Source organism: Trachinotus anak, unplaced genomic scaffold (assembly GCF_046630095.1).
Source record: "Trachinotus anak isolate AG129_WGS33_773 ecotype Australia unplaced genomic scaffold, CSIRO_AGI_Tana_v1 ptg000004l, whole genome shotgun sequence".
In the NCBI taxonomy this organism is placed as follows: Eukaryota; Metazoa; Chordata; class Actinopteri; order Carangiformes; family Carangidae; genus Trachinotus; species Trachinotus anak.
This window is the reverse complement of record NW_027273855.1, coordinates 14,285,015-14,308,747: the sequence shown is the minus strand read 5'-3', so window position 1 is coordinate 14,308,747 and position 23,733 is coordinate 14,285,015. Positions and strand designations below refer to the sequence as shown.

General features: G+C 39.2%; 2 protein-coding genes across 4 annotated transcripts; both read right to left on the bottom strand.

Annotated features, from left to right (window-relative positions):
* Positions 1–247: 247 nt before the first annotated feature.
* Positions 248–18,795, bottom strand: esyt1a (extended synaptotagmin-like protein 1a). Of its 2 annotated transcripts, none has more exons than XM_071476231.1 (30): positions 18,755–18,795; positions 15,024–15,065; positions 12,911–13,045; positions 12,578–12,651; positions 12,303–12,375; positions 12,090–12,179; positions 11,937–11,992; positions 10,465–10,585; positions 10,060–10,236; positions 9,526–9,608; positions 9,307–9,355; positions 8,936–9,025; positions 8,099–8,194; positions 7,939–8,010; positions 7,773–7,859; positions 7,329–7,478; positions 6,571–6,753; positions 6,215–6,474; positions 6,047–6,095; positions 5,870–5,959; positions 4,602–4,697; positions 4,284–4,355; positions 4,111–4,197; positions 3,801–3,947; positions 2,295–2,425; positions 2,064–2,156; positions 1,836–1,967; positions 1,642–1,747; positions 1,458–1,507; positions 248–1,325 (listed from the first exon to the last, which is right to left on the bottom strand). In XM_071476231.1, the coding sequence occupies exons 1-30, from the start codon at positions 18,785–18,787 to the stop codon at positions 1,298–1,300; spliced, it is 2,952 nt and encodes a 983-aa protein (XP_071332332.1). In that variant the 5' UTR covers positions 18,788–18,795; the 3' UTR covers positions 248–1,297. The 2 variants fall into 2 exon arrangements, with proteins under 2 accessions (XP_071332332.1, XP_071332331.1); XM_071476230.1 differs by lacking the exon at positions 18,755–18,795 and adding an exon at positions 16,021–16,568.
* A 2,597-nt stretch (positions 18,796–21,392) lies between these two features.
* Positions 21,393–22,835, bottom strand: rpl41 (ribosomal protein L41). Of its 2 annotated transcripts, none has more exons than XM_071476235.1 (4): positions 22,644–22,835; positions 22,515–22,541; positions 22,260–22,282; positions 21,393–21,728 (listed from the first exon to the last, which is right to left on the bottom strand). In XM_071476235.1, exons 1-4 carry the CDS (start codon positions 22,818–22,820, stop codon positions 21,686–21,688), a joined length of 270 nt encoding a protein of 89 aa, XP_071332336.1. In that variant the 5' UTR covers positions 22,821–22,835; the 3' UTR covers positions 21,393–21,685. The 2 variants fall into 2 exon arrangements, 1 of the variants encoding a protein (XP_071332336.1); XR_011690836.1 differs by having other exon boundaries at positions 21,610–21,728; positions 22,640–22,743.
* Positions 22,836–23,733: the final 898 nt, after the last annotated feature.

The following is a 23,733-nucleotide window of genomic DNA, read 5'->3' as shown; positions in this document are numbered from 1 at the left end:
GGTGGCGCTCCTGTTGGCTCAAAGACCTGTCAATCAATTCATCTTCGTTTTCCCCCCCGCCTCTCACATCTGGAGGCAGTGAGCCCACATGCAGCTGGACGGAGAGGTGTGGGTTTGTCAGTGCTTTATCGCGGCCTGGTGGCGAGATACGAACATGACATTTCATCAAAACAACCCCCCCCCAACTTTTTTTTTATTATTTATTTTTTTAGTTTTACATACGAAAATGATGAAGCCACAAAACTGGTTTGATTCATGAGAGTGCAAACTTTAATCAAGAACGTCAGCAGCTACATGATGATATGTTCAAATTATGTGAAAGCACAGCAGGTTTCTTCTTCATTTTTTCCCCACAAATTATTTTCTTTCCATTTCCACAAATCATTGTCCAAACCTTTGTGGTGAGGTGACTGTGGTGCTACGTGGAAGCTGTGTCAATATTGCTTGCTTCTCATAACTGCTTAGCTCAAAAAGCAAAATATAAACATGGCTGACAGCATCAGCCAAGTTGCATTTAGCGTTACAAACACATACAAACACAAAGAAGCATTTGGGTGTAAGATGTGTTTTCAGTATCTACAAAGTTTTCTCTTCATAAAAGCACAGTGATTTAGACTCTGCTTACAGTATTATACCTCTGTTTTCAGTGGTAATGTGAGGGTCTAGGTTCATAATACTTTGATTTATAAAAGTAACTTTCAGAAAGCTCTGTTTAAAACATATAAAACTTCATTTGGAACATAATTCATAAACACTGACAAACTGTGCACAGTTTTGTAATACTTAAGGCAATGATATAAATGTATAGAAACAAAGTAATCTTGGGAATTATTTGAAGATAGTAAAAAATAAAATTTAAAAGAATCACTTTCAGTTGTGTAGGATGCTGTAAATCCATAAAACATTGTCATACCTTAGGATAGTAACCACAGCATAAGCCCTTTTGTAAATAAAATTGAAAGAGGACTTGTGCATGCTTTTAAATATATATAAACTTGGTAGGTTGTGCAACATAGTTGCATTTTATCAAATATCTATTCAGCCAAAATATTCTACTGAAGAATCTGTCAAAGACAGAGTGGATTTAGCACAGTTAACACTTTCTGGATGATAAGCTAAATGTAAAGTGTCATAAATACTGGTGACACGACTCTGTCGTGAAGCATGTATGTCATTGTTTTTTTTCTTCAGTGATGGTGGAAATTTTAATTTAAGCTGAATATACAAACACACAAATCACATATCACGGAAGCAACACTTATTGTTATATAGTACCGAAGATCAAGCATAGATTCTTCTAGTTGGTCTCTCCTGCCAAATCGTACCTAGAAAACAGAAAGGATACAATTTGTTGCTTAAATATAATATCATAAAATAATATTTGCACGTAAATTTGTTGATACAATTACATTATTACACAATATTGTAGCTGTATCAGTAGCTGTTTAAATTATTACCATTGTGTGACACCAGTCTTCAGGTCTATTTGGTCCAGGTCAAGCTGCAACTGAGCAACAAGGAAACAAAAAAATGTCTTACATTTACTGTGTCTTCAGTCTTGTTAAAGTAACTAACACCAAGAAACTTATGTGAGCTTGAGCGATGACTAACTGCACTTCAGATGCGATCGATGATATATACCTTGCCGATAAGCTCCCTCTCTCTGCTCATGAAGGAGACACTGTTCTTCACGGAGAGGTCAAGTTTTCGCTGCATGGACTCCTCGAGAGAGAAATCAAAGTCAAACCTATAGAAGTGGAGAGAAAAGAGGAGGTCAATTAACATCCTTTCATCGCTTCTTTAAAAATCATGAGTGTCATATTCGTTCGTCCTACCTTTCGTTGAATTCTGGGTTGAGGTCTCTCTTCTTGGTGGCAGTTCTCCTCTTGGTTGTGGCCTTCTTATCAGGCAGCAGGATGAAGGAAACATAAGGGTCTGCACCGTCCTTGGAGCAGGCTGCCAGGGCTCTGTACAGACACATTCACAACATATAGTATGATGGTACTGGCTGCTCTGGGTCAAAAATGTGATGATTAAAAAAGTAACGCATGTGATATAGAGACCTGCAGGCGTGAACAGTGATGAAAAGCCTGCTCTCCTCTGTGGAGTAGCCCATGGTAAGCTTCACCTGGCCTGCTGTGGTTGAATCATTGACTCTGAAGGCACAGTTGAGAAAATTTGATCATCATTTTGATGATGTATTTTTCCACATAAGCAAAAAAAAAAAACAGGATACAGTAGACTGTAGACAGTGACCGCACAACGGGGCATTCATACTAGTGTGTGTGACTCACATGGAGAAGCCACTTCTGTGTCTGAGGTCTAGATGGGATGGAACCCATCTGGGGATGACTTCTTCTTCGCTGGCATCATTGGCTGCATCCCCTGGAGCCCTACGACACACCGCCAGCTGAGTGTCCAAGATCTGTAACATATGCAAATCATTGCTAAATCACCAAATTGCAGCTGCATAATAATTGTGTTACTCTACACCCTACATACTTTATAAGGGACACCCAGCTAAAACTAATGCAGTAAATCCTCCCTTCAAGAAGGTTATAATGCTCAGTTTTTATTGCAATTATTTTAGGACGGTGTTGATTCAAGTGTATGGTCATTTTGGAGGATGTCATTTTTGGTGCTGTTGAATTGTATTGCATTATACAAAGAGGTGTTTCTGTTATTTAGCCTACCCTCACTGATATAAATGGGGTGGACGAAAACAGTTTCAACACAAACTAGGATTTATTGCATGACTGTTGTATTAGACTACATGAGTTTAAGCTAGGAGAACCTGATAAACTGCCGACTGACTGTATACAATGAATAAATTCTTCAAACGTTCTGTGATATAAGACTTGAATTACGAAACATGAAGCAGCTGTCATTGTGAGCTGCTCGAGGGGTAATCCACTGTCAGATACTGTTACAAAGTTGGTATAGATCTGCCATCTCCTACATTTCCCAGAATGACTTACAAAACCCCTGTGTAGATGGACCCCCTGAGTAACTGTACACAGTAGCTATTTATGATGGCTGCGTCTTTTTGCTGTTAAAGGAATAGTTTGGGACATACACTTACTTTCTTGCTGAGAGTTAAATGGGAGGGCTGACACCACTTTCATGTATAAACAGTAAATATGAAGTTATCACTGCATAAATCATGAAAACAGAGAAAAACAGAGAGTCTGGCTCTATCTAAACACATTATATCTCCTTTATTGAATCTGTACCAAAACTGAAGTGCTTTTACAAGGAAGATATGCACTAGGCTATTTCTTGGCATGGTGCAATTATTTCCTGCAGTCTTGCTAGTCACTGTGAGATTGCCAGGCAACCAGCAGAGAGTCCTCGACAGGAAAACCACAACTTAATCATTTTTTCACAAGATATGAAGTGTTAAGTAGCGAGCTTCAGAGGTGGTGGTAGATGGATTTTCTTACCTTTGGACAAAGCCAGGCTACCAGTTTACCCCTGTTTCCACCATTCGGGCTAAGCTAAGCTAAGTGGCTTCTGGCTCCTGCTTCATATTTACCAATGTGAGAATGGTGACATTGTGCAGGATATTTGTTATATGTCAGTGGTCTACAGAATATTGTGTATGAAATACTGTACATGTAATGTTGGACTAAGAGAATATTATAATGCAGTACGCTGCAAAGTATTGTATTCAGTGCATTGCAATATTAGTTCTATACACACAAATACATTTGAGCTACAAAAACAAAGTGATTCAGTATGGAACAAATCACAATCAGGACACTGCAGTGTAGAGAAAATAAACAGCATATTGTCAGTACCTTGAGTGTGGCCCTCAGTAGGATCTGGCTTTCTGGCAGAGCTCCATCCAGAGTAAGCCAGCGGTCTAGCACCAAGCCTGGCTCAGCGAGCACCTCCCTGAGAGGAAGTGTCAAGGACCCGAGGGCCTGGCCCCAGCTATGCGAGAGCTAAACGAAAACACACATATACAGATGCACAAACATGTTTCAGACTTTTATCAAGTCTGTATAAAAAGTCAGCTTTGACAGAAAAAAATGACAGTTTTATCTGCCTTGTAGCCACAAGGTTCAGACAAAAAGTTGAAATACAGATAGTATTAATGATTCTCACCTTGACTGTGAGTGTTTCATCTCTGGGGTCACGAACCAAAAAATGAAAGGCTTCGTCCCATCGAGGAGATGTGGAGCGCTCACAAATCTTGGGAAAATTACTTTTGTCAATTAACAGTTTTATTTTTGCTTTTTTTTTCATACACAAGCTCAGTGTTAAAGTTGTGATCATACCTTGGTTTTGTGCGAAACACCTTTTAGGATAATCTCAGCTCCTGCTTTTGGCTCCTTTCCACTCTTCTTCAACTGAAGTGTCATACAAGGAATAATGTTTTACAAAAACTGTAATCAACAGCATCTACTCAAACCATCACACATTACCAGTGACTTAATATATAAATGAACGTGCAGCTGTTTTAGGCACACTTCAGTGCTCTGAGCAATACAGTGCCACTAAAAGCAACCATTGTACATTGTGCTCTTTGGGAAGAGGAAAAACACATCATAATAAACAACAAATGAAACTCCAAGGACTGCTAGATATGAGCTCACCGGAAGGCCATGGGCACGCTCCACATACACAAACAGCACAGCTGCTGATGGCATGACCTTGTTCTGGTATGACTGCTGGGACTGGTACTGCAGGATCTATAGAAAGTAGGAAATTATGTCAAGAAGTGGGAGAGAGTTTTAATAAAACTTAAAGTGCAAGTGTTTAGCAACACTACCAACAAACATAAATATATCTATCAACAAAAAGCATCTGAAAAGCACCCTCAAAACCCTCGCCACAAAAGTGGCTTTCTTTCCGTTTGATTAGAAACTGTTGTATCTGCCATTGCAACCAAACAACACTACAAGGAAACAAGGGTTGGTATCATTTAAGAGATAGGTTTTGACATTTTCAATCTTGCTGTTATCATTCCTCCTGTACCTACTGGCTGCGAAGCAGTCCCCTAGCACAGCTCCACTTCAAAAAATGAGGGCTAAAATCCACAATATTTGCTCTGTGCAAAAATGCATTCTTAAGTTCAGTTGAAGTGAGGTTAGAAAAATCAAGTGGGTATCTTATTACAGTTATTGTATCATAGCCACAAATAAACCCTCAGAGGGAAGTATCCCTCTTCTAAAAGAACCACAGCCAGTGGAAACACAAAGTGGGAATTTCATACCAGAAAGATTGCTACCATAGCATTTTAGCAGATATTCACTTGATGTGGTTGACTCAGACTGCTGAAGCCTGATATTAACTTGAATAATACGTGTGTATGTTTTAAAGGGAGAGAGATCTGTAGCTTCTTAAGCTCCTGTTCAAAAGACTCATTACAGCATCTGCACTTCTGCACTGCATGGCTCATCTGAAACATAATTTTATTATGTCCATTATGTATCTGGGTGTGCACACACCCTATATTATACATACACACACACACACACACACACACACACACACACACATATATATATATATATATATATATATATATATATATATATATATATATATATTACAAGAAAGTTAGATTGTAAAAATAATAGGAAAGTTGGATCTAATATATGAAACCTGCAAGGCCATCATTTGTCTAATGTGAGTTCCTTAGTATCATCATCGTGTATCGTGGTCCTGGTTCTGCTGACTAAGTTTTGTTTTTTATTATGCATTTTAAAAGTTATACCTGTATTTTTATTTTTATTTTATTAATTTCTTTGCAAGTATTTGCTTTTGTATTATTTATTATGCTTCATTTTATCATTATTCTTTGTTGCAATTGTTTTTAATTACAATTGCTACAATTACTATACAAAGTAAATTATCTCACCTGCTCCAGTCTGGGTAGGTCAGAGACTCTGGGCAGCCACTCCAGCACCAGGTGAACTCGGCCTGACTTCACATCATTTAGAGTGTACCACTGTAACAGGAGTGCCACAGAAATGTTAAATTTCAATACTATTTGTTAATTTATATGATGAAATCTTTTTAACTATGTGTCACACACCGTATCGATGAATTGTGCGCTGATGATATCTCTCAGGCTCAGCTTGAACCTGCAAAGACAGGACTCATTCAATACTTTATCCCGCTTTTTACTGACATTCTTTCATTTAGTTACAAGAGCCATGTAGCCTGCAGCTGTGGAAGCTGTATTTGTAATGCCAGGATGCACCTTCCAAGGAAGTCGTCCTGATCGATGTCCTTGTCAAACAACTCAAACTGGATCTCCTGACCAGGAAGCTGGGTCAAAATCACCTCATAGAGCTCATTCCAGATGGGATTGAGGTTCTCTTTGATGGTGTGGCTGCGGAAGGTGATACCAGCCACACGGATCTTGACATAGGGGTCACTCTTCCCCTTCACCATGCCCCCCATGAAGTTGTCCTTGGCTATCAGGTTTTGGGCCTCTACCAGATGAATACGCAGCACTCCCTGTGATGGGGAAAGGACAGGGAATGTTACAACAGTACATGTTTGAGAGACTGAATGGTGCCTGCTGCTGTTTGACTCTAGGTAACAACTGTTCACCTCAGTTGCAAACTCTGGGTCGGGTGTGGTGTGCTGCGGTCGTGCTGGTTGAGGTTTAGCTAACCCACCGGGCCCCGCAGGGTTCACTTCTGATGTGATTCCCCCCTGACCCACCCCAGATCCAGAGGATGAGGGGCGAGGAGACGGAGTTGCAGGAGTGGCATCATCACTTAGCCACAAAATCTAGCAGGAGGCAAGTAAGAGGTTATGTGAACAGATATCAAGCAGTAAATTACTGAATAACATTAATTTAATTTCTGGTACGTTTCTTGTAGAATGAGCTTCGTCACTTCAGAAGAGAAACTGCAGGTTTCTGTGTTAGCATTTTTCTGTATTTACTAGGACCACTTGTTCTCTCAAGAACAGAAGGATGAAGCAGAAAGATGATATGTGGATGGTCTACAATACATTTAAATTTTTGTGTTAGGGTGAAGTTCAGGCATGTAAATGGGATTAGGTGAGGATGGGAAATTCATGTCATTGTCTTAAGTCTAGTAATGGACTGTATGTTCTTTAATCTTTATGTGTTATGTTCACAAGGATTTGATGTCAATGGACACACAAAAGGTTAAATTTGATATTGCTGCTTTGATGGGGTTGTTGTGAGTGTGATACTTAAACATGAGCCAGATTATTATTTGTGTGCTGGTAGGATTTCAAAGTCTTCGGCACAGACACGGGTTATTTCCAAAAACAGGGCTTGAATCCACATCTTACTTATTTACTAAACTGCCTGAGCCCATCACTGCAATACCAACCCTAAGCACAATTTTGATGTAGATGCGGCTGGCTAAACCAGAATCCTCCAGCTGGAACCACTGGTCCATGGTGAGTTCAGGGGTTGCCAGAATACGGGTCAGAGGGATGGTGAGACTGCCTAAGGACAGAGCACGGTCGTCGTCTTTGACCTGATTTAAAAAAAAAAAAAAAAAAAAAAACAGGAACAGAAGACATTGAGTCAGAATGAAAACCAGCTGGAAAAGCAAAAATCATGAAGGGGAAAATGCCATAAATAGGGTAAAAAGAAAAGAGTGTAGTTTACAAAGAAAACACAGAGAATAAGAGGAAAAATTGATTACGACCAGAGTGAAAATCAATAAGGTATTTACTGTACTAATCAGCCTGACACCTTGGGAGCAAATGTATGTAAAATACACCAAGCTTAATTGGTGCGTTTAATCATTACTCGTCTAATGACTTACTTGAATGTCAATGTCTTGTTTACGAGGATCCTGAATGAAGAAGGTAAAAGCATCCTCCCACACAGGGCTGTTTGTCCCGTAGCAAGTCTGGAGAAGAAACAGGAAAAACATTCATTATGTTCATTTGGTTTAAGGTACTATTAAATAATTGAAGTTTTATTCTTACCTTGCTCTCTTTAGTTGTATCCTGAATGGAAATCTGCACCATCGGGCTCGGGTCCTTGTTGCCTTTTCTCATCTACAACACATTAAATACATCAATGTGGGTAACAAATGAAAATTCAAGTCACACCACATGGCAGCATCTTAAATAGTTATAATCTTACAGGCAGTTCGTAAGCTTGGTCAAGATAGATGGCTAAGATGGCGGCAGATGGAGGATCAGCTGTCTTACTGGTCAGGTTCTGGTTCTTCTGGATCACCTGTTAGAAGAACGACAGATGGAGGTAAAGAACATGTGAGGATGATGATCTGGAACCCTTAGTCTTATTTATTTTGGTTGCTGTTTTTAGATTGCTGTCAGGTTGTCTTTGACTTCAACTTAACTTTGTTCCTAAGATATACTTGGTCAGGTTTAACATAGAATTCACACAACCTTATCCACAGCATATAATAAACATAATACAATAGATCAAACAGTAAGCATAAATAATTGTGAAAAACTTCCACACAAGGGACCACTTTAGATTGTTTTTGGCATATAATTTTTCGTATATTTCTTAGTGACAATTTTATTAGAGGACACAGGACACAAAAGAGCTTTTTCATCCTATCCTCCACTTTTTTGGTCAAATAATGGTTAGATAAACAAGTTTAATTCTAAAAAACAACATTGATTCATGATATTATATGACTTTTGATTCAGTGGTAAAATAAAATATTTTTGTGATTTTTGAAATAGACATCGGGACAGATGGAGTCCTTGTAAGGTGGTTTAGGATATGTATCATGTAACTGCAACGTTCCCAATTTGATTCCAGCCAGGAGCCTTTGTTGCTTGTCATCACCCTCTTCCCGTCTCGCCACACTGTCATACTATCAAATAATAAATAAATCAATAGTATAACAAAAATACTTGATAATTATCACAGCATCAACTTGTCCACAGCCCTACCCAGAGATGATCTATAAAGTACCATTAATTTAGTTAGCCGCAGACTCACCTCACTCAGTCTGTCAGCAGAGGACAGCAGAGAGAGCCACTCCAGTCGGAGGTGAACACTGCCAGATGGGACGTCCCTCAGATTGAACCACTGTTTACAAAAACAGAGGGCTCAGAAAATAAAACACATTTTTCTCATCTGGCTGATTTCTTTGAGCCTAGACGGGATGGCAGTATTTAAGGTGATGAGATCAGAGCAGATCACGAGGAAGCTCATGAGATCTGTGGTGTCACATGCTTACAGGATTACTGAAGTCTTACTCAGTTATTTTTCTGAGCTAAACAATATAATAACTGTGTTCTCCTGTTTGCTGCTTATTATTTGGTCAGAGAGAGAAAAAGTAAATATAATGGTAAAATACTGCTACTTACATCATCAACAACTCTGGCTTTCTTTACGATAGCAAGATCCACCTTGACCCTGAAAGAGAGAGAGAGATAGAGAGAGGTAGGGGGGAGAATCAGTGAAGCCCAAAGAGATTTGTTTCCTTCATTTCAACAGAATCATGGCCAAATGTGTCAAAAGCAGAGATGGAAATGATATGAAAAGCACATAGAGACAGAGTAAATGAGTGAGAATGAATAAGCTACCTCCCCAGGAAGTCATCCTGGTCTGGGTCTTTGTCAAATACTTCCACTTCCAACTCCTGACCAGGTACTTCATGGACAATTACCTGACACACATACACACATATAAATGGACAAATACACAAATACAAACAACAAATATACAAATATAGATACAGCCACACATGACACATAACACGAGGGCATGCAAACAGAATCACAATGGCAAAAACTTTTTGCTTTTGTGCTCAGTAGATTATTATAATTTAATATCTATTCAATGTTTGGCTCAAATTTCACAAAGCACAAGAAAAGAGAAATGTGACCCTGAGAGAGCAATTTTTGCAAGACCTGCTTATCTTCAAAACAGCAGCTTCCTGTTTCCAGAGGAGCAGATAAAATCACCACAAAACTGTTTATCTCTGTAGTGCTGATGACATATTTACTATCAAAGACTTGTTGTAATCCCTATGAAGCAATGGCACTAACACCAAGAGTTAACTTTTAACACGCAATGTCAGTGTCGGCTTTATATTCCTCCCTCCCCGCCCCTCTCACCTCATACATCTCCCTCCACTGTGGGTTCAGGTTGCTGTCTACATGATGAGAGGTGAAGATCTGGGTTCCTACACGCAGAACGGCATACGGGTCCGATTTCCCATCAATCAAGCCTTTGATGACTGTATCCTTAGCAGTCAGATCCTCAGCCTCCAGCAGATGGATGCGCACAACTCCCTGGCATGTGCAGGGAGTTTTACATGCAGGAAAACACAAGCAAGCACGGATAAAATCAAAATGTTAGTAGGCCAGTATCTTCACAAAACATGGTTTTCCATTCACAATGTGAATTTGCTGTATGACTTTCAGGCTATGTGTTTGCTTGCTGCTTATATTCCCAGACAGAACTACTTTAGTCCGTGTGGGCCAATGTTTCTCCGGGCCATTTATTATTGAGACAGTTACCCTTGGGAGAGGGGAGCGGAGCTGCGCAACGTGCAGGTTGGCCACCAGGGGAACAGTGAGACGATTGGGGAGCACCAGGTGGGAGGCTATTGCATCCATTATCATAGTGTCCGACATGGCACTGCAAATGAATGCAAGGACGATGTTGGGGACACACAGGGGAGGGACACACAGACAAACAAGCAAACTATATAGTACCACTGACAATGTGAACGTGCATAAATAATGTGATGTCCAGGTTCACACTAACAGAGCCAACAGGAAGCAGAGAGTCTTCTGTGAAAGCATGTTGGCTTATTTAAAGGAGCACGATAAAAAAAATTATGACAAACTATCACTTAAAGTATTGCCAGAGCGGACTGATGTGTCAGCAACAAATTTACCTCTGACAATGCTTGGAGTACATTATATAAAGATCGTAACACACACAGTGTAGAATCAGCCACCACACAATTATATTGAATATCAATGTCATATTCTATTTCAGTGTACTGTATTTGATTCTACATTGTCCACATTCTGATCTTACATAATGGACCTTAAAAACTACCTAAATATAAATGGAGTCATAGTTTTACTTGTTGAATACAAGAACACCAGCACAGCTTAAAGTTCTAACAACTTAAAGGATAAGGATTGACAGCATTCAATATTTTTCTTATTGTCAATGAATCATATGAAAAGAATAAAACCAACAAGGTCTTAGTCAGTCTCTCAGTACTTTCTCTAGGCTAAGTAATTTTCTAAAACAGCTGGGATTAAAGTGATTGTTTGAGTTATTTGACTTTTGTTTGTTTGAGGTACTTATACATGGTCAGCAAAATAAAGCAGTGAAAATATTGAAAATATAGGGTAAACTTCCTATTGGCCTATTTCAGTGGCTAAAACGTGTTTTCACAGCTGGCCTCATCCACAGAAGGCTATCGTTCAGCTTCTGTGCCAGTGCTCCTGGCTGTCTCTCTAAACTGAGAGGGTGCAGATTCAATCTACTGCAGGTAATGCACTGACTACATATAAGTAAGTACCCCACACAACCTCATCAAATAACCCAAACTAACCCTTTAACTTAAAATAAACTATAGTTCTGGACAATAATGAAGGCCTATCCTCCAGCAATACTTGTTAATAGGATGAAGTCATTGTTGGTTAGAGCAAAAATGATGCATATTGCCATTCTTATCCTTTAAGGACATGACCACATATATCTCTCACTGAACAGACAGACATTTAAGCACTATTGTCTGCCTCAGTTTGTTTTGCAACCCTTTTTAATTCCAGGAAAAGCCTCTCAAATCCTAGTTGCTAAATAAATAATAAATTCACTGTTATAGCAGTCCAAAAGGTGCCGAAACCAAACTTTTCTGCACACCAAACAGCCTTACAACTGGCACCTGATATTAAAAAACAATTAAAAAAAATAAAAATAAGACGGACACAACAGATCTACACAGAGCTCCATCATATCAACTCACTTCAGCCCGGGGATGTCCAGCAGGTTGGTAAGCCCAGTCCAGTTGATGTCCAGTTTCTACACGTGTGGAACATATGATACAGATGCAAGTAATGGCATATGAATAAGTGTAGGACTTTAGATAAGAATGCAGTGAGAAACAGAAAACACTCACAGGCCTGCGGATGAAGAACATTGTGATGGCTCCAACCAGTGGCATATCTCCAATCAAAGGCTCAAGGATTACACGTAGCTTTCCGTGAAGCTACAAAGAGAAAATTTAACATTGAAAATAATGTTTTCAGGCCACTCAACTACAGGTAATAATATGATAATATTGTATTATTTATATATTTATATATGTATATTTATTCATTATATCTTCTACCTGGATTCCCTTCACTCCAGCTTTGCAGAAGTACTTTTTGATTTCAACATTGACTTCGACATCACCAGCATAGCTGCAATAGAAGAGCAGTGACAAGTCGACAGACACATGTTTAACCAAGTGAAGCAGTTGATATGAAATATGATAAAGCTGATTTCTTTCCTGTGCTAAGTAAACAATGAGCTGCTGTGGTAGATAAGGACAAGGCCTTGTGAAAGACTCACAATATACAAGCAACAGTATGAAATGAGGCACTAAAAGCTGTGATGCATTACCTCAGGTTTAAATCCAACATAACTTGTCTCTTATCGTGTTCTGTGTGAGCCTTCACACCAACCACCTTAATAGCCTGTGAACAAAACAGCTGCTGTTAAATAAAGCAAACAGGACCGGTAGGAACTTAAAATAACATTAGAAAAAATTCAAATGAAGATTATCACTTGCTGTAATGAATCATTCTCTATATGCATGTAATGAGGAGAATAATGAGACTAGTCCCACATTACCAGACTCACATATTACTAACATCAATACCCTGCGCTTCACTGGATTCTCGCGATCATGGCACATGTACAGCATAAATTGCTGCCTCTATGACAGCCCAATACCTTATCTCCTATGTTGACTTTGGTGAAGCTGAGAGTCTGCAGATGAATACTGGAAGCACGGATGGCTGGAGCAATGGTTTCCACCAGCAACTTCTCCAGATACTGTCCTACAAAGGGCCATGCCTGTTGCAGGATCTACATGCAAGAACATATGGTTATTCATCATTTTACTTTAAAGTTTGTATAAACAGTAAAGCCATGACCCAATGGTAAATTACATAGAAGACACATATGATAATCATAAAATAGTTAATGTAGTTAATGTTTGCATGCATAGTAATATATTTGTCTAAGTAACAATGAATTGTAAAATGTGCAAAAGCTTAGTCATAGGAAGGGGATGCTTGTGAATTATTATTACGATTATTTATTACCAATTATTTACCAGAACATGACAAAGCAACTAACAAAGGCCCATTAGCACACATAGACAAACACCTGCTTCACAAAGCCATGACCACAGACTGTTTGCTTTGTGGTTGAAAGGCCTTTTATAGATGCAAAAACCCCTCTGACAGAGGATGGAAACGAAATTGTATTGAAATCAGTCTACCATCAATAATTCAGCAAGGATGGTTATAAAATGAATTAATCGAGTGCCCTCCAGTTATTTGTAATCTGGGAGAGCACCATACTGAAGTAAACTTAAAAAGAAAGAATAATCAGCAATGCTTTACTTCATGGGTCCATAAGTTCCTAGGAAATGTCCTAGAAAGAACAATGTACCTTAGAATTAATTACATGGAAAATAAAGACACTTACAATTAATAATCCTATGACTTGCTCCTGTAACTTAAAGAGTCAGTGCATAGCAGGTCAGCTGAACATGCAAACATATGACATCTCTCTTTTGCACTACAATACTAAAAAATATAATTCAACATATTATTATAAAGTTTCTAATAATAAATTAATAATGAATATTTAGCTGGATATAAACTGAGCAATTTCTAAGAAAATTCAAAATTTTCCTATAATTATCACCACAGTGCATAGCTCCTTCCAGGAAACTATGATTCTTTTTAAAGGAAATTATTCAGATGTGATGGATCCGTAAAAAAATAAAGCATTAGAGCAATAAGTTTCATTTCTTAATTAACACTGATTCTAAGTGATGTAATGAATCAGTGTGTCAGTGTCATCACTCCACACAGCCTCACACTTGTGTTAGCTTCAGCATTTCAGTGTGAGGTTGTAAGTCCTGTCAGCTACTCTTTACCAATCCCCTGACCTCTACTTCCACCAGTCATGAGACTGGTGATGCTCACAAACTGCAGGTACAGGCAGGTAAGTGCCCTATCCATTATTTACAACACAGACAGTTATGGAAATGCAACTAGGAATGATGCATCCTATAAAAGTCAGCCCCTCTGAGGCTTTTTCCACATCCATTACTCACGGTCATTATCAGCTCTTTTTCTCTGCAGGTACTCATTTCTTTAAGTTGTTAAATATAATACATGGTGAGAACATTTCAAGGCTGATGTATGTTTGTTTACAGCTGCAAGAGAGGAGGGTAAGCGTGGGCGGCTGGATCACATGTCAGGAAGCCTGAAGGAGAGACGTGGGCTGGTGAGAGATGAGCCCAGCAAATTTCCATCCTACAATCTGGGCTTCTGTTGCTGACTTCATTACATTTTTTCCCTCCAGAAAGGCGTTTTGTATGATTAGTATTCACATTCACACTCGTCCTGTACTGATGTGAGGTTACTGTACTGACAGAGACAAAAAGACTGCAATATGATCTGAGCTGCTCTTCCTGTCTCTTAATTACACCATTAGATTATCTGCTCTGATGGAGAGGCTGCAGCTAGAGCCAGGTCAGTTAAAGTCCACATCAGTGTTCTTTATCTTAATATTAAATGTGAGGAGTTGTAGCTACTGTTGGACTTACTCAAGTGAATCATGCACATCTTTTCTAAAAATAATTTGTTTCCTTTGCTTCGCTAAGAGTTCAGCTAAATGAAGCAGAGCAGTCCTTTAATGTACAAGCTGCTACAAGTTGAAAAAGATAATAATTAAAAAAAAGAATATATATATATATATATATATAGTTCCACATGTAAAAATACACAGCTGCACCCGTGCAATATCTGATAGGACAAAAACATACCTTATTCAGCCACTCCACTTTTTCCACATCTGGAAAGTTGACCTGTGGACAAGTAATATGGCTCAGGCATGAACTCAAATATGACAGGGTAGTGTAAAATTACGTTACACTGTGAAGATGAGTCTTTCAGTAGGCCTGTGTGGAATACGCACTAGTAAATGCTTCGGTAAAGTTCAGTAGAAGTTCTACTCTGTTTACACATTAAGCACATACTGCAAATCAGCCTTTCCTCCAAACCACAGAGACTTGAGATGGCAGATTAGGCCTATCTTCGCTAAAAACATGCACACACACACACACACACACACACACACACACACACACACACACACAGTTTATCCTCTCTCTCACTCTCTCTGTCCAGATATGGTGGTCGTGGTCACCGCTCTGCTCTGCTCTCAGGGATGTTTATGAGTCATCAGGTTTTTACAGACAGGCAGTGCATTGAAACAGGAAGACAATACACACAGTGAGAACCTCCACTCTTGTTAGATACATTATCATCTCTCTATAGACATGCGCTTTTCTCTCTACTTAGTGTAAGGTCTCCTTAACTTCTCTGTCATTTTTTTTTTTTTTTTACACCTTTCCGCTAGAAGACCTCATGTGACATCTTCATTTCACATTCCTCTGTGTGGCAGCGGTTCAATTACTAATTCCCCAGGCACTGCGAACAAGGAATGTCTAAATATGGGGCTGGTCTGACACAGGAGGAAACACAGTGAACAAAAGGGACCCTCATGCACATATTCGTTTGAGTGTTGCAATAAAACGACAGCCTCCCCGTCTTTTATGTGTCTACGTGTTCACTTTAAAGCGTCTGAACGAACACTAAGTGTCTAATAGGCTATTTATGCAAGAGCGTATCAGCGGAGTAGCGGAGATGCAGCTCAAGTTCAACCGGGCAGATGTGACAGATGTGACAGGTGATACAAAACTGCAGAGCGTGAGCATGGCGGGCGGTGAGCCAGCTAAAAGTGTGGACACAGGTCCTTACCCAGGGGGGCAAATCCCTTTTGGTTCTGAAAACCTTTTCAGTGGTAAATTCCTTCTCGTTGTCCAGAAGGTACATGGCAGACTTGAGCCTCATCACTTTCTCCAGTCGACTGTGTTTCCATCCCATGTAGATCATCAGCCCGAACAGGACAACGCTGATGCTGAAGCCGTAGTACCCGGCCAGGTAGACCGGCAGAAGCGCACCCAGGCATTTTCCAAACGACCACAGCACACTGACTGCGCGTTCCCCGGGGGGCTGGTCCGGTGAGGCCGGGGCTGCAGCCGCTGTGCCTCTGCTCATGCCCGGCTCTGCATCCACGGTTGGCATCGCAGGTTTCCGTTTGACTTCACTGGATCGAGCTGGCCTCCTGCTCCTCTGCGTCTGTGACTATAGGTGGCAAGCGCCAGTGAAGACCTACCTTCGATTTATGATAGAAACCATGGAGAAATCGGCGATAAACTGCTGGTTTCGATCGGTTAAATCATGATCATTGCTTGTTTTCGCTTGCCCTCCCCCTCAGTTTCCGCAGGGCACTAAAATCGGCTATTCCGTGTTTCATTTGCGTGTGAACCGCCTCTCAGTGAACAGGGCAAGCGGAGACCAGCGAGGGCGGGCTCTGCGTGAAACCCTCCTTCACATGAAGTCCCTGAAGGATCCTAAACCCCAGAATTAACTTGTAGCGTCACGCCCTGCCCCGGGCGGAGCGTATCATGAATATAAGTGAATTCATGTTTATTTCAATTTAGGACACGTTTTTTTTTTCGGAGTAACCATGTACACTAAAGGAGCCACTACGCCAAATACTGCGATTGCAATTCACAGGTTGCTCAACCCGTTATATATAGGCCTATATTTTACATGACCAGAATAAATCCTCCTGCGTGCGCAAGCGCTCGTCTCCACTGCAGCGGCTTCATCACCTGAGCATGACAGCACCAACAGGTTCACTGGTATTAGCCGTGCTGCTTCATGGAGTCACACACAGGTAGCCTTCATCGGCTGCCGTGGTGCTTAGCCTACTTTTTTTTTTTTTTTTTTTTAGGAGAGGATCTAAGCTGCAGAGTAAGTCGTGACTCTCGATGCCACCAGGATATGCGCCAGTCGCATCAAACGCGGTGTTTGCGCACCCCTTTAAACGTAGGTAACCTGAGCACTTTCTGCCAAGTGTGGAGTTTGACATTCAGGTGCATTTCTTTTTTTTTTTTTTTTTTTTTTTTCATGCTTGACAACTGAAACAGCAGGTTGAAATCGCTCCCCGGTTTCCAGGCGACAGCCAATTAGCTGTGTTTGCTCAGACGGTGAAATGTTTGATGAACATTTGTGCAAACAGATCCACGAAGAACACGCAGCCAGTCAAGCAACAATATCCAGGCCACACCGCCTTATTCACACAATGTCAAAATATGTGTATTTACATTTACAGAGCATTTTCATCGTCCCACACTTACAACTCACTTTGTAATCTACTACATTTAGACATGTAGGCTATATTTTTACACTTATCTATGGAATTTCCGTCTTTTGTTAAGCAGCTGTCCCTTTTAAAAATGTCACTGTAGACTACATTTGCTACTTTTATGTTGTACATGTACAAGCAGTTGAGGTATTTTTATAGTGTTGTTTTAATTGGCATTACTATATTTCAGAATTTCGTAGTCAGAAACATTCATAGGCAAAAACATTTTTTTTAGATTGTAATTTCAGTGTTTCTTTTGGTTTAATCCATTACATAGAACATTACCTAACTCTTGTTTGATTTGGCATGTTACTGAAAGGTGGAACATCATATGGCCTGATATCGAAATTGTTGTGTTAGTGAAGAAAATAGGTCAGTTCAGTGTTGAAGTTTGACCACAGTAGCCACATTGTCGTTACCTTGTCACATGCCTGTTTTGTTGATATAGCAAACCTCCAAACTGGTATTACAATGTTTCTCTGTCTGGTTTGTAAGTGACTGTGTTCATAAAAAATATTGATGTTTCCTTGCAAGAAAGAAAACAAGTAGCATCCCCTTTCTGGCCCTCTCATATATTGTACAAGCTACTGTCAACACTTAATATAATCATGTGATGGAACTTATTTATGCATTGTCTGCAAATTTAAAAGTACTTAGTCAACTCACAGTGGTACAGTCATTGTAGTTTTTTTTTTTTTTTTTTTAATTCATTTGGTAACATTTACTAATGTTTACAGGTGTCTGCAGCTGAATCATGAAAATGCCTCTAAAAGGCCATACAGTTCATCTGTAACCCACACTGGTTCACATGTTTAGAAAGGTGGCCCTAACTGATTTCTGTAAATAACCAGATGACCTCTCAGTAATGAAAACAGTCTTTGGGAGAAGCAGAAGTAGTAGTCACAGGATAATGATTTTATCTGTGATGTGGAAATGATACAGCACAAACCAAGTCATGTAGTAGGAATGATCAAAGTTCAAACTGGACCTCATGTCAGTCAGATGTCAGTCAGATGTCAGTTTGGCTTTGCCAATATATAATAATATAATATAATATAATGTAATATTGGCAAAGCCAGAGTGACATCTGACTTATTTCCAATGATTTATAGTCAACAGTACAAGGCACCAAGTTTTTACATGATAATGTATAAATGTGCTTGTTTGCTACAACAAATGTTGCTGTTCTTCACGCAGTGATGGCTTTGCAAGGTGTGTGTTTAGCATTCCCGTAATTAATAAATACTACATTTCCTAATTACTATACAATAAACATACCATATTATTTGTTGAATGAAATCCACTCACCATACTGTCATTGGGACTTCGTGGACTGATCAAGACAGATAGTGGGCAGCTTTAATATGGGTGTTGTGGGTGCTGTAACATCTGTGTTCTGGGCATTTCTGTCTCGTGTAAACTACACCATCTACTGATATTTTTAGTGTCTGCAGTTGCAAACTCAGCAGAAGCTAACTGGACTAAGTTTATTTGGATTTGTCTCTGTTACCACTGAGCACTGTTTACTGTGTTGTGCTCGCCTCCAGCCAACAGTTTTGTTATCTGTTGGATCTGCTTTTTCAATTACGTCAACCTTTCTGCTCGGCCTGTTTTACCGTCGTAACATTTTCAGAATACTAAAACTACATTCTGCTCTCACTGACTGGGGAAGAGCTTGTATGGTTTGGTTGGTGCCCTTTAAGTTACCATCCTCTGTTTGATCTGGACAACATCCTTCAGTTAGTTACAGTCAGTGCTAAGAGACAGGAACTCAAGTCAACACCACCAGGACACTTGAATAAACAAAAGGACCATAATTCAGTTACAGATAAAGATGATGTTACTGTGGATGGAAACATCATTTTTTTCATATCCTTAGAACACATAAAAGTTATTACATTACTGCCAGAGTCAGAGTTTGGGAGTCATTTTTGTACCCAGTATATAAAATACGATATGGTAGTTTACATTCTGTGTTATTGTTCCATAATTCTTGTACCTTGAATAGGGATGTTTTGTGGTACATGTGGTATAATGCATTAAATATGCACTAATACTGACAGCAGAATTTGCTTTATAGTCACAGCTTGGGGTATAACTGCAAATGGAAAAGAACATTAGGAACAAAAGGAAACAATATTAACACTATCCTCTTGACAGTGTTTTCCGGCAAGAGCCTGATTGAAAATGATCTTATGTAAGGACTAGATGGATTATTAGTCTGCCTTCAAGGGTAAAAACAAGATATATCAGTGTGCTGTTTGTCTCGAGTGAGCTCTGTGCAAAGGTTACAGCAGTCAGACACACACTCAAGTCATGGGATGTGACTTAAAATCATTTTTATGAGAAACTTGACCTCAACTTCCCAGTACAGATGTGCCTGTAAGCCAAGCAGGTTCAAAATGCCGAGCAGGGATACGGTTTAGGTCTTTGAATAGACATGACAAAAAACTATTATGTATTTGTCAGCACTCAAATTACATTTTACACTGTATTGTATACATTACATTGTAAGTTGAGAATCTCAATTCAAGATCTAATTAAATATGACACTTACTTCCATATTTATTTCTCCTGGGCATCACTGTGTGGTTATGAGAGTAATTTAGGGCATGATAATTGGTCCACAGTGTTTTGTTTTGTTTTTTTTTAATTAAATTAATTATTGAGATTCTGGCAACATTTACATATATTTCTATGAAAATGATATACACATACAAAAATGTTGTACACATACAACATTTACATATAATTTTTTAATATGTACAGAACCACTTTTGTTTCAGTTTTTGACCTCCTTAATGACACAAATAAAATGCAGGAGTCACAACTTTTTAGACGTGATACAAAACAAAATAAGATACACACACACTGAAATTATTAGGGTATGCTATAGTCAATTCCAATGCTATCAGTTATGTAGACTGTATCCACATCTGGTTGCCATGTCTTAATACATCCTTCAACACGAACATAAAGTGTAGGTCAGGTTCTCCGGAGGAAGTATTCTCAGTAACAGCTTGCACCAGTTGTCCAGTACAGGAATATCCTCTGAAGTACAGAATTTCTGAAGTCTTTCTTGCTATATGTAGTGTTGCAATCAATTTAGCATTGTTTTTTCTTTGCACTGTCCGCTTTTGCTGCCAACATACACTGACAAGTCGACAGCTCCAAGACATGTCCAATAAGGGTTATTCTATTGCTTTATGACTGAAATGATTTGTCACTTTCAGACAGAAATGTGGTGCCACTTACAGTGCACTCTCACTGTGAAACCAAGTACTGCTCAGATTGTATTATGTTTTTAGCACGAAATGAAACTCAGCTTTCCATCCATTACACCAGGATAATCATATTAGTTAGATGCAGTAATGTAAACAAAGTACATTTATTCAAGTACTGCAGTTAAGACAATTTTGCACCTATAATTTGTTACATTATAGCATTATTAAACTAATGTTTTATTTTTAACCCCCTCATTTTGAGAGCTAGCATAATTTGAAGAGTAATATTTACAATCAAATCATATGAACAAATACAAGTCTTTAAGCACAGGATATGAATACCTCCACCACTGGTTAGTTGCTTTCAAAGAAAAAGCAAATGCATTATGACTGCTCCAAAAGTTTTCACAGCAGAAATTTTGGCTTTGACAATAGGAAAAGCACAGGTAACAAATTAACAAAAGATCCATTAAAGTGTCCTAGTAAGCTATGACAGGGAGACAGCAGGACCCTGACACCAAAGCAGCTTAAGGGAATTCAGCTATCACCAAATTGGTATTTTACACCAGGACACCGATACATCACTTTTGGAAAATGTTTTTAAATCACCACTAGACCCATCATGGAAACACTTAGGAAATGACAGAAAGCCAAACCAGTTTGTAGTAATAGAAAAAAAAAACACACAAGCATTTCTTTTTTTAAACCAAAACCTTTAATCACAGTATAAACAAAAAAACAAATGACCAAAGTTGAGGAATTAAGAACAAAGAGTCCAGAATGTCCCAGAGGAAAAGCCTGACATCCAGCAGGTCATGAATCAGCTCTCCAGCATCAAATCAGCTGCCGCTGCGCCGTTGCCTCAGGTTGATATGGACGCCACTGGCCTCAGACTCGACACCGGGAGGGGTCCTGGTCTCCAGCTAGGCTCACCGGTCTGGTTATTGGCAACATTTAATGTCACAGCCAAGGCGGAGAGGACAGTTTACTTGGACCTCTGCCTCATCTTTCTTCTTTTACGCTTCAGCCTAAAAAGTAATCATGACAAGTGGCAGTTGAGACAGAAAAGCCTTCACATTGTATGAAGGTAGACTATTACTCTATGAATGTACAGAGTTTCTGCAGGGTTTACTAAATTTAATGTAAAATTGCATAGAATGCAATTTCCACAGTATTTAAACATCGTGGACACCCAGTGGAGACAACATAACCTACAGTTTCTTTAATCCGTCACATTTTTTTTCCCAGTGCTTCCTAATGTGATGACCTAAATTACTATTAATTGTATTTAAATTAATGACCTTGCATTACATGGATATATAAACCAATTTAAAAGAAAATGGTATGAATTAGAGCGTATGCTAAATGTGACACTTGGCCATAGTTACTTTATCCATTCCCTTGGGGAAATTCGATTGTCCAGGTGTGTGTGTGTGTGTGTGTGTGTGTGTGTGTGTGTGTGTAATATATATGCGTTTTTTTTAATATAGGAGGCTAATTTAAATGTTTTTTTAAAAGACATGCAGACACCGAAAACATGCGCTATTCCACAATCTTACCTGCGCATGCGCTTCTTTCTCCACTGCGAAAAGAAAAAGACATTAAATTACTTTCCGTTTTATTAATGCATTTCTGAACACACTTGAATTTACTCATAAATGAATTAAAAGACAACACACTTGTAAGAGCAGTTTTACGGCAAAAGCGCAAGCTCATGGACGTGCTGTTTCAGCGCGTCGACCAGCTAACTGGCTAACAAATGTTAGCACCACTGAAACTACGGTTATTAGCTCATGCAGACTTTAAACACAAACCTTGGCTCTCATGTCGAAGAGGGAAGGCTGAAAACAGAGAAGAAGATGTTGCAGATTAGCTCGATTGATTTGAAAAGGTGACGATTAACTTGGATTCTGACACAAACAGCAGAGGTTCCACTCACCTACCGCTAAGCAACCGTCGCCACTAAGAACGTCATATTTCCGCGACTTGATGCTTATACCAGTTGTTACGTCATCCTGATTGGATCGCTGCGAAACATGGGAAATTGAGTTCAATAGAACCGTTAATGGCAAATACTTTAGAGTACTGCTGCAGTTTTGTGGTCTTTTTAGGTATATCATGCACACATGCAGCAAATCTCACTGGTGCTTAATAAACTCATTATATTCAAATGGAGAATTTTTGCGCATAAACTGTATATATGTGATTGTTGTACGGGACTGCTTGGTACATATTGTCACTATGCCCAAGCCCTTGCTATTATTAATAATGATAATGATAATGATTATTGTTATTTGTAGAGCACTTTTCAAAGTTTAAGTTACAAAGTCCTACAACAGGGCATGAATTAAAACCAAAATCAGCCTTTAGTTTTCGGCTGGGTCTCTCTGGGCCTGAGAACTATATATTGGCTCATATGGTACTGAAACATCATAAATGTAACTGGGAGAAAGGCCATGAAGAGCCTTAAAAGTAATCAGTGAGATTAACTCACTTCTAAAACATGCTGGGAGCCAGCGTTTCAGAAGCTGAAACAGTTGTAAGTTCTGTACAGTATTAAGTCAATCAATTCAATCAATCAGTCTTAAGAACAATGAAATCATGTCCTCAGTAAGTCTATTTTATAAGTGTGTGTTAGGGTTTTTAACCAGGTTGGACCTTAAAAAAACATACACATGGTAGCATGGACGGATCATGAGAAATGAAGGCTAGGCACAAACAAACAAAAGCCCCCCCGCCTTTCTTACATATAACCCTAGGCTGAATGAGATGAAGCTACAAATATTGCATTTCTTTGTGGTTCTTTTTTGTCTTTTAACTGAACTCTGTGACTTTCAAACAATGGTTTAAATGGTTAAAATAAATGGTTACTTCATACAGAGCTTTCTGGCCCAAGGGACCCTCTTCGGTAATCCAGCCATACATGATGGATATTTAACAAGGCCACCCTAGTATTTTTACTCAGTATGCTTTACATTTACAACTTTTAGGCCAATAAGAAATTACATTTCAATGCTTCAGCTGTCATTTTCA

What these genes read in the sequence shown, in the direction of transcription:
- esyt1a (XM_071476230.1), bottom strand. Translation starts at nt 16,347, where the DNA reads ATGCCAACCGTGGATGCAGAGCCGGGCATGAGCAGAGGCACAGCGGCT. An exon ending in AAGTCAACATAGGAGATAAG is followed by an intron (nt 12,652 to 12,910) that starts GTATTGGGCTGT and finishes TTTTGTTCACAG; the next exon opens with GCTATTAAGGTGGTTGGTGT. An exon ending in CTGGACATCCCCGGGCTGAA is followed by an intron (nt 10,586 to 11,936) that starts GTGAGTTGATAT and finishes ATTCATTTGCAG; the next exon opens with TGCCATGTCGGACACTATGA.
- rpl41 (XM_071476235.1), bottom strand. Translation starts at nt 22,820, where the DNA reads ATGATATACCTAAAAAGACCACAAAACTGCAGCAGTACTCTAAAGTAT. An exon ending in GTGGCGACGGTTGCTTAGCG is followed by an intron (nt 22,542 to 22,643) that starts GTAGGTGAGTGG and finishes CTCTGTTTTCAG; the next exon opens with CCTTCCCTCTTCGACATGAG. An exon ending in TCTTCGACATGAGAGCCAAG is followed by an intron (nt 22,283 to 22,514) that starts GTTTGTGTTTAA and finishes TTCTTTTCGCAG; the next exon opens with TGGAGAAAGAAGCGCATGCG.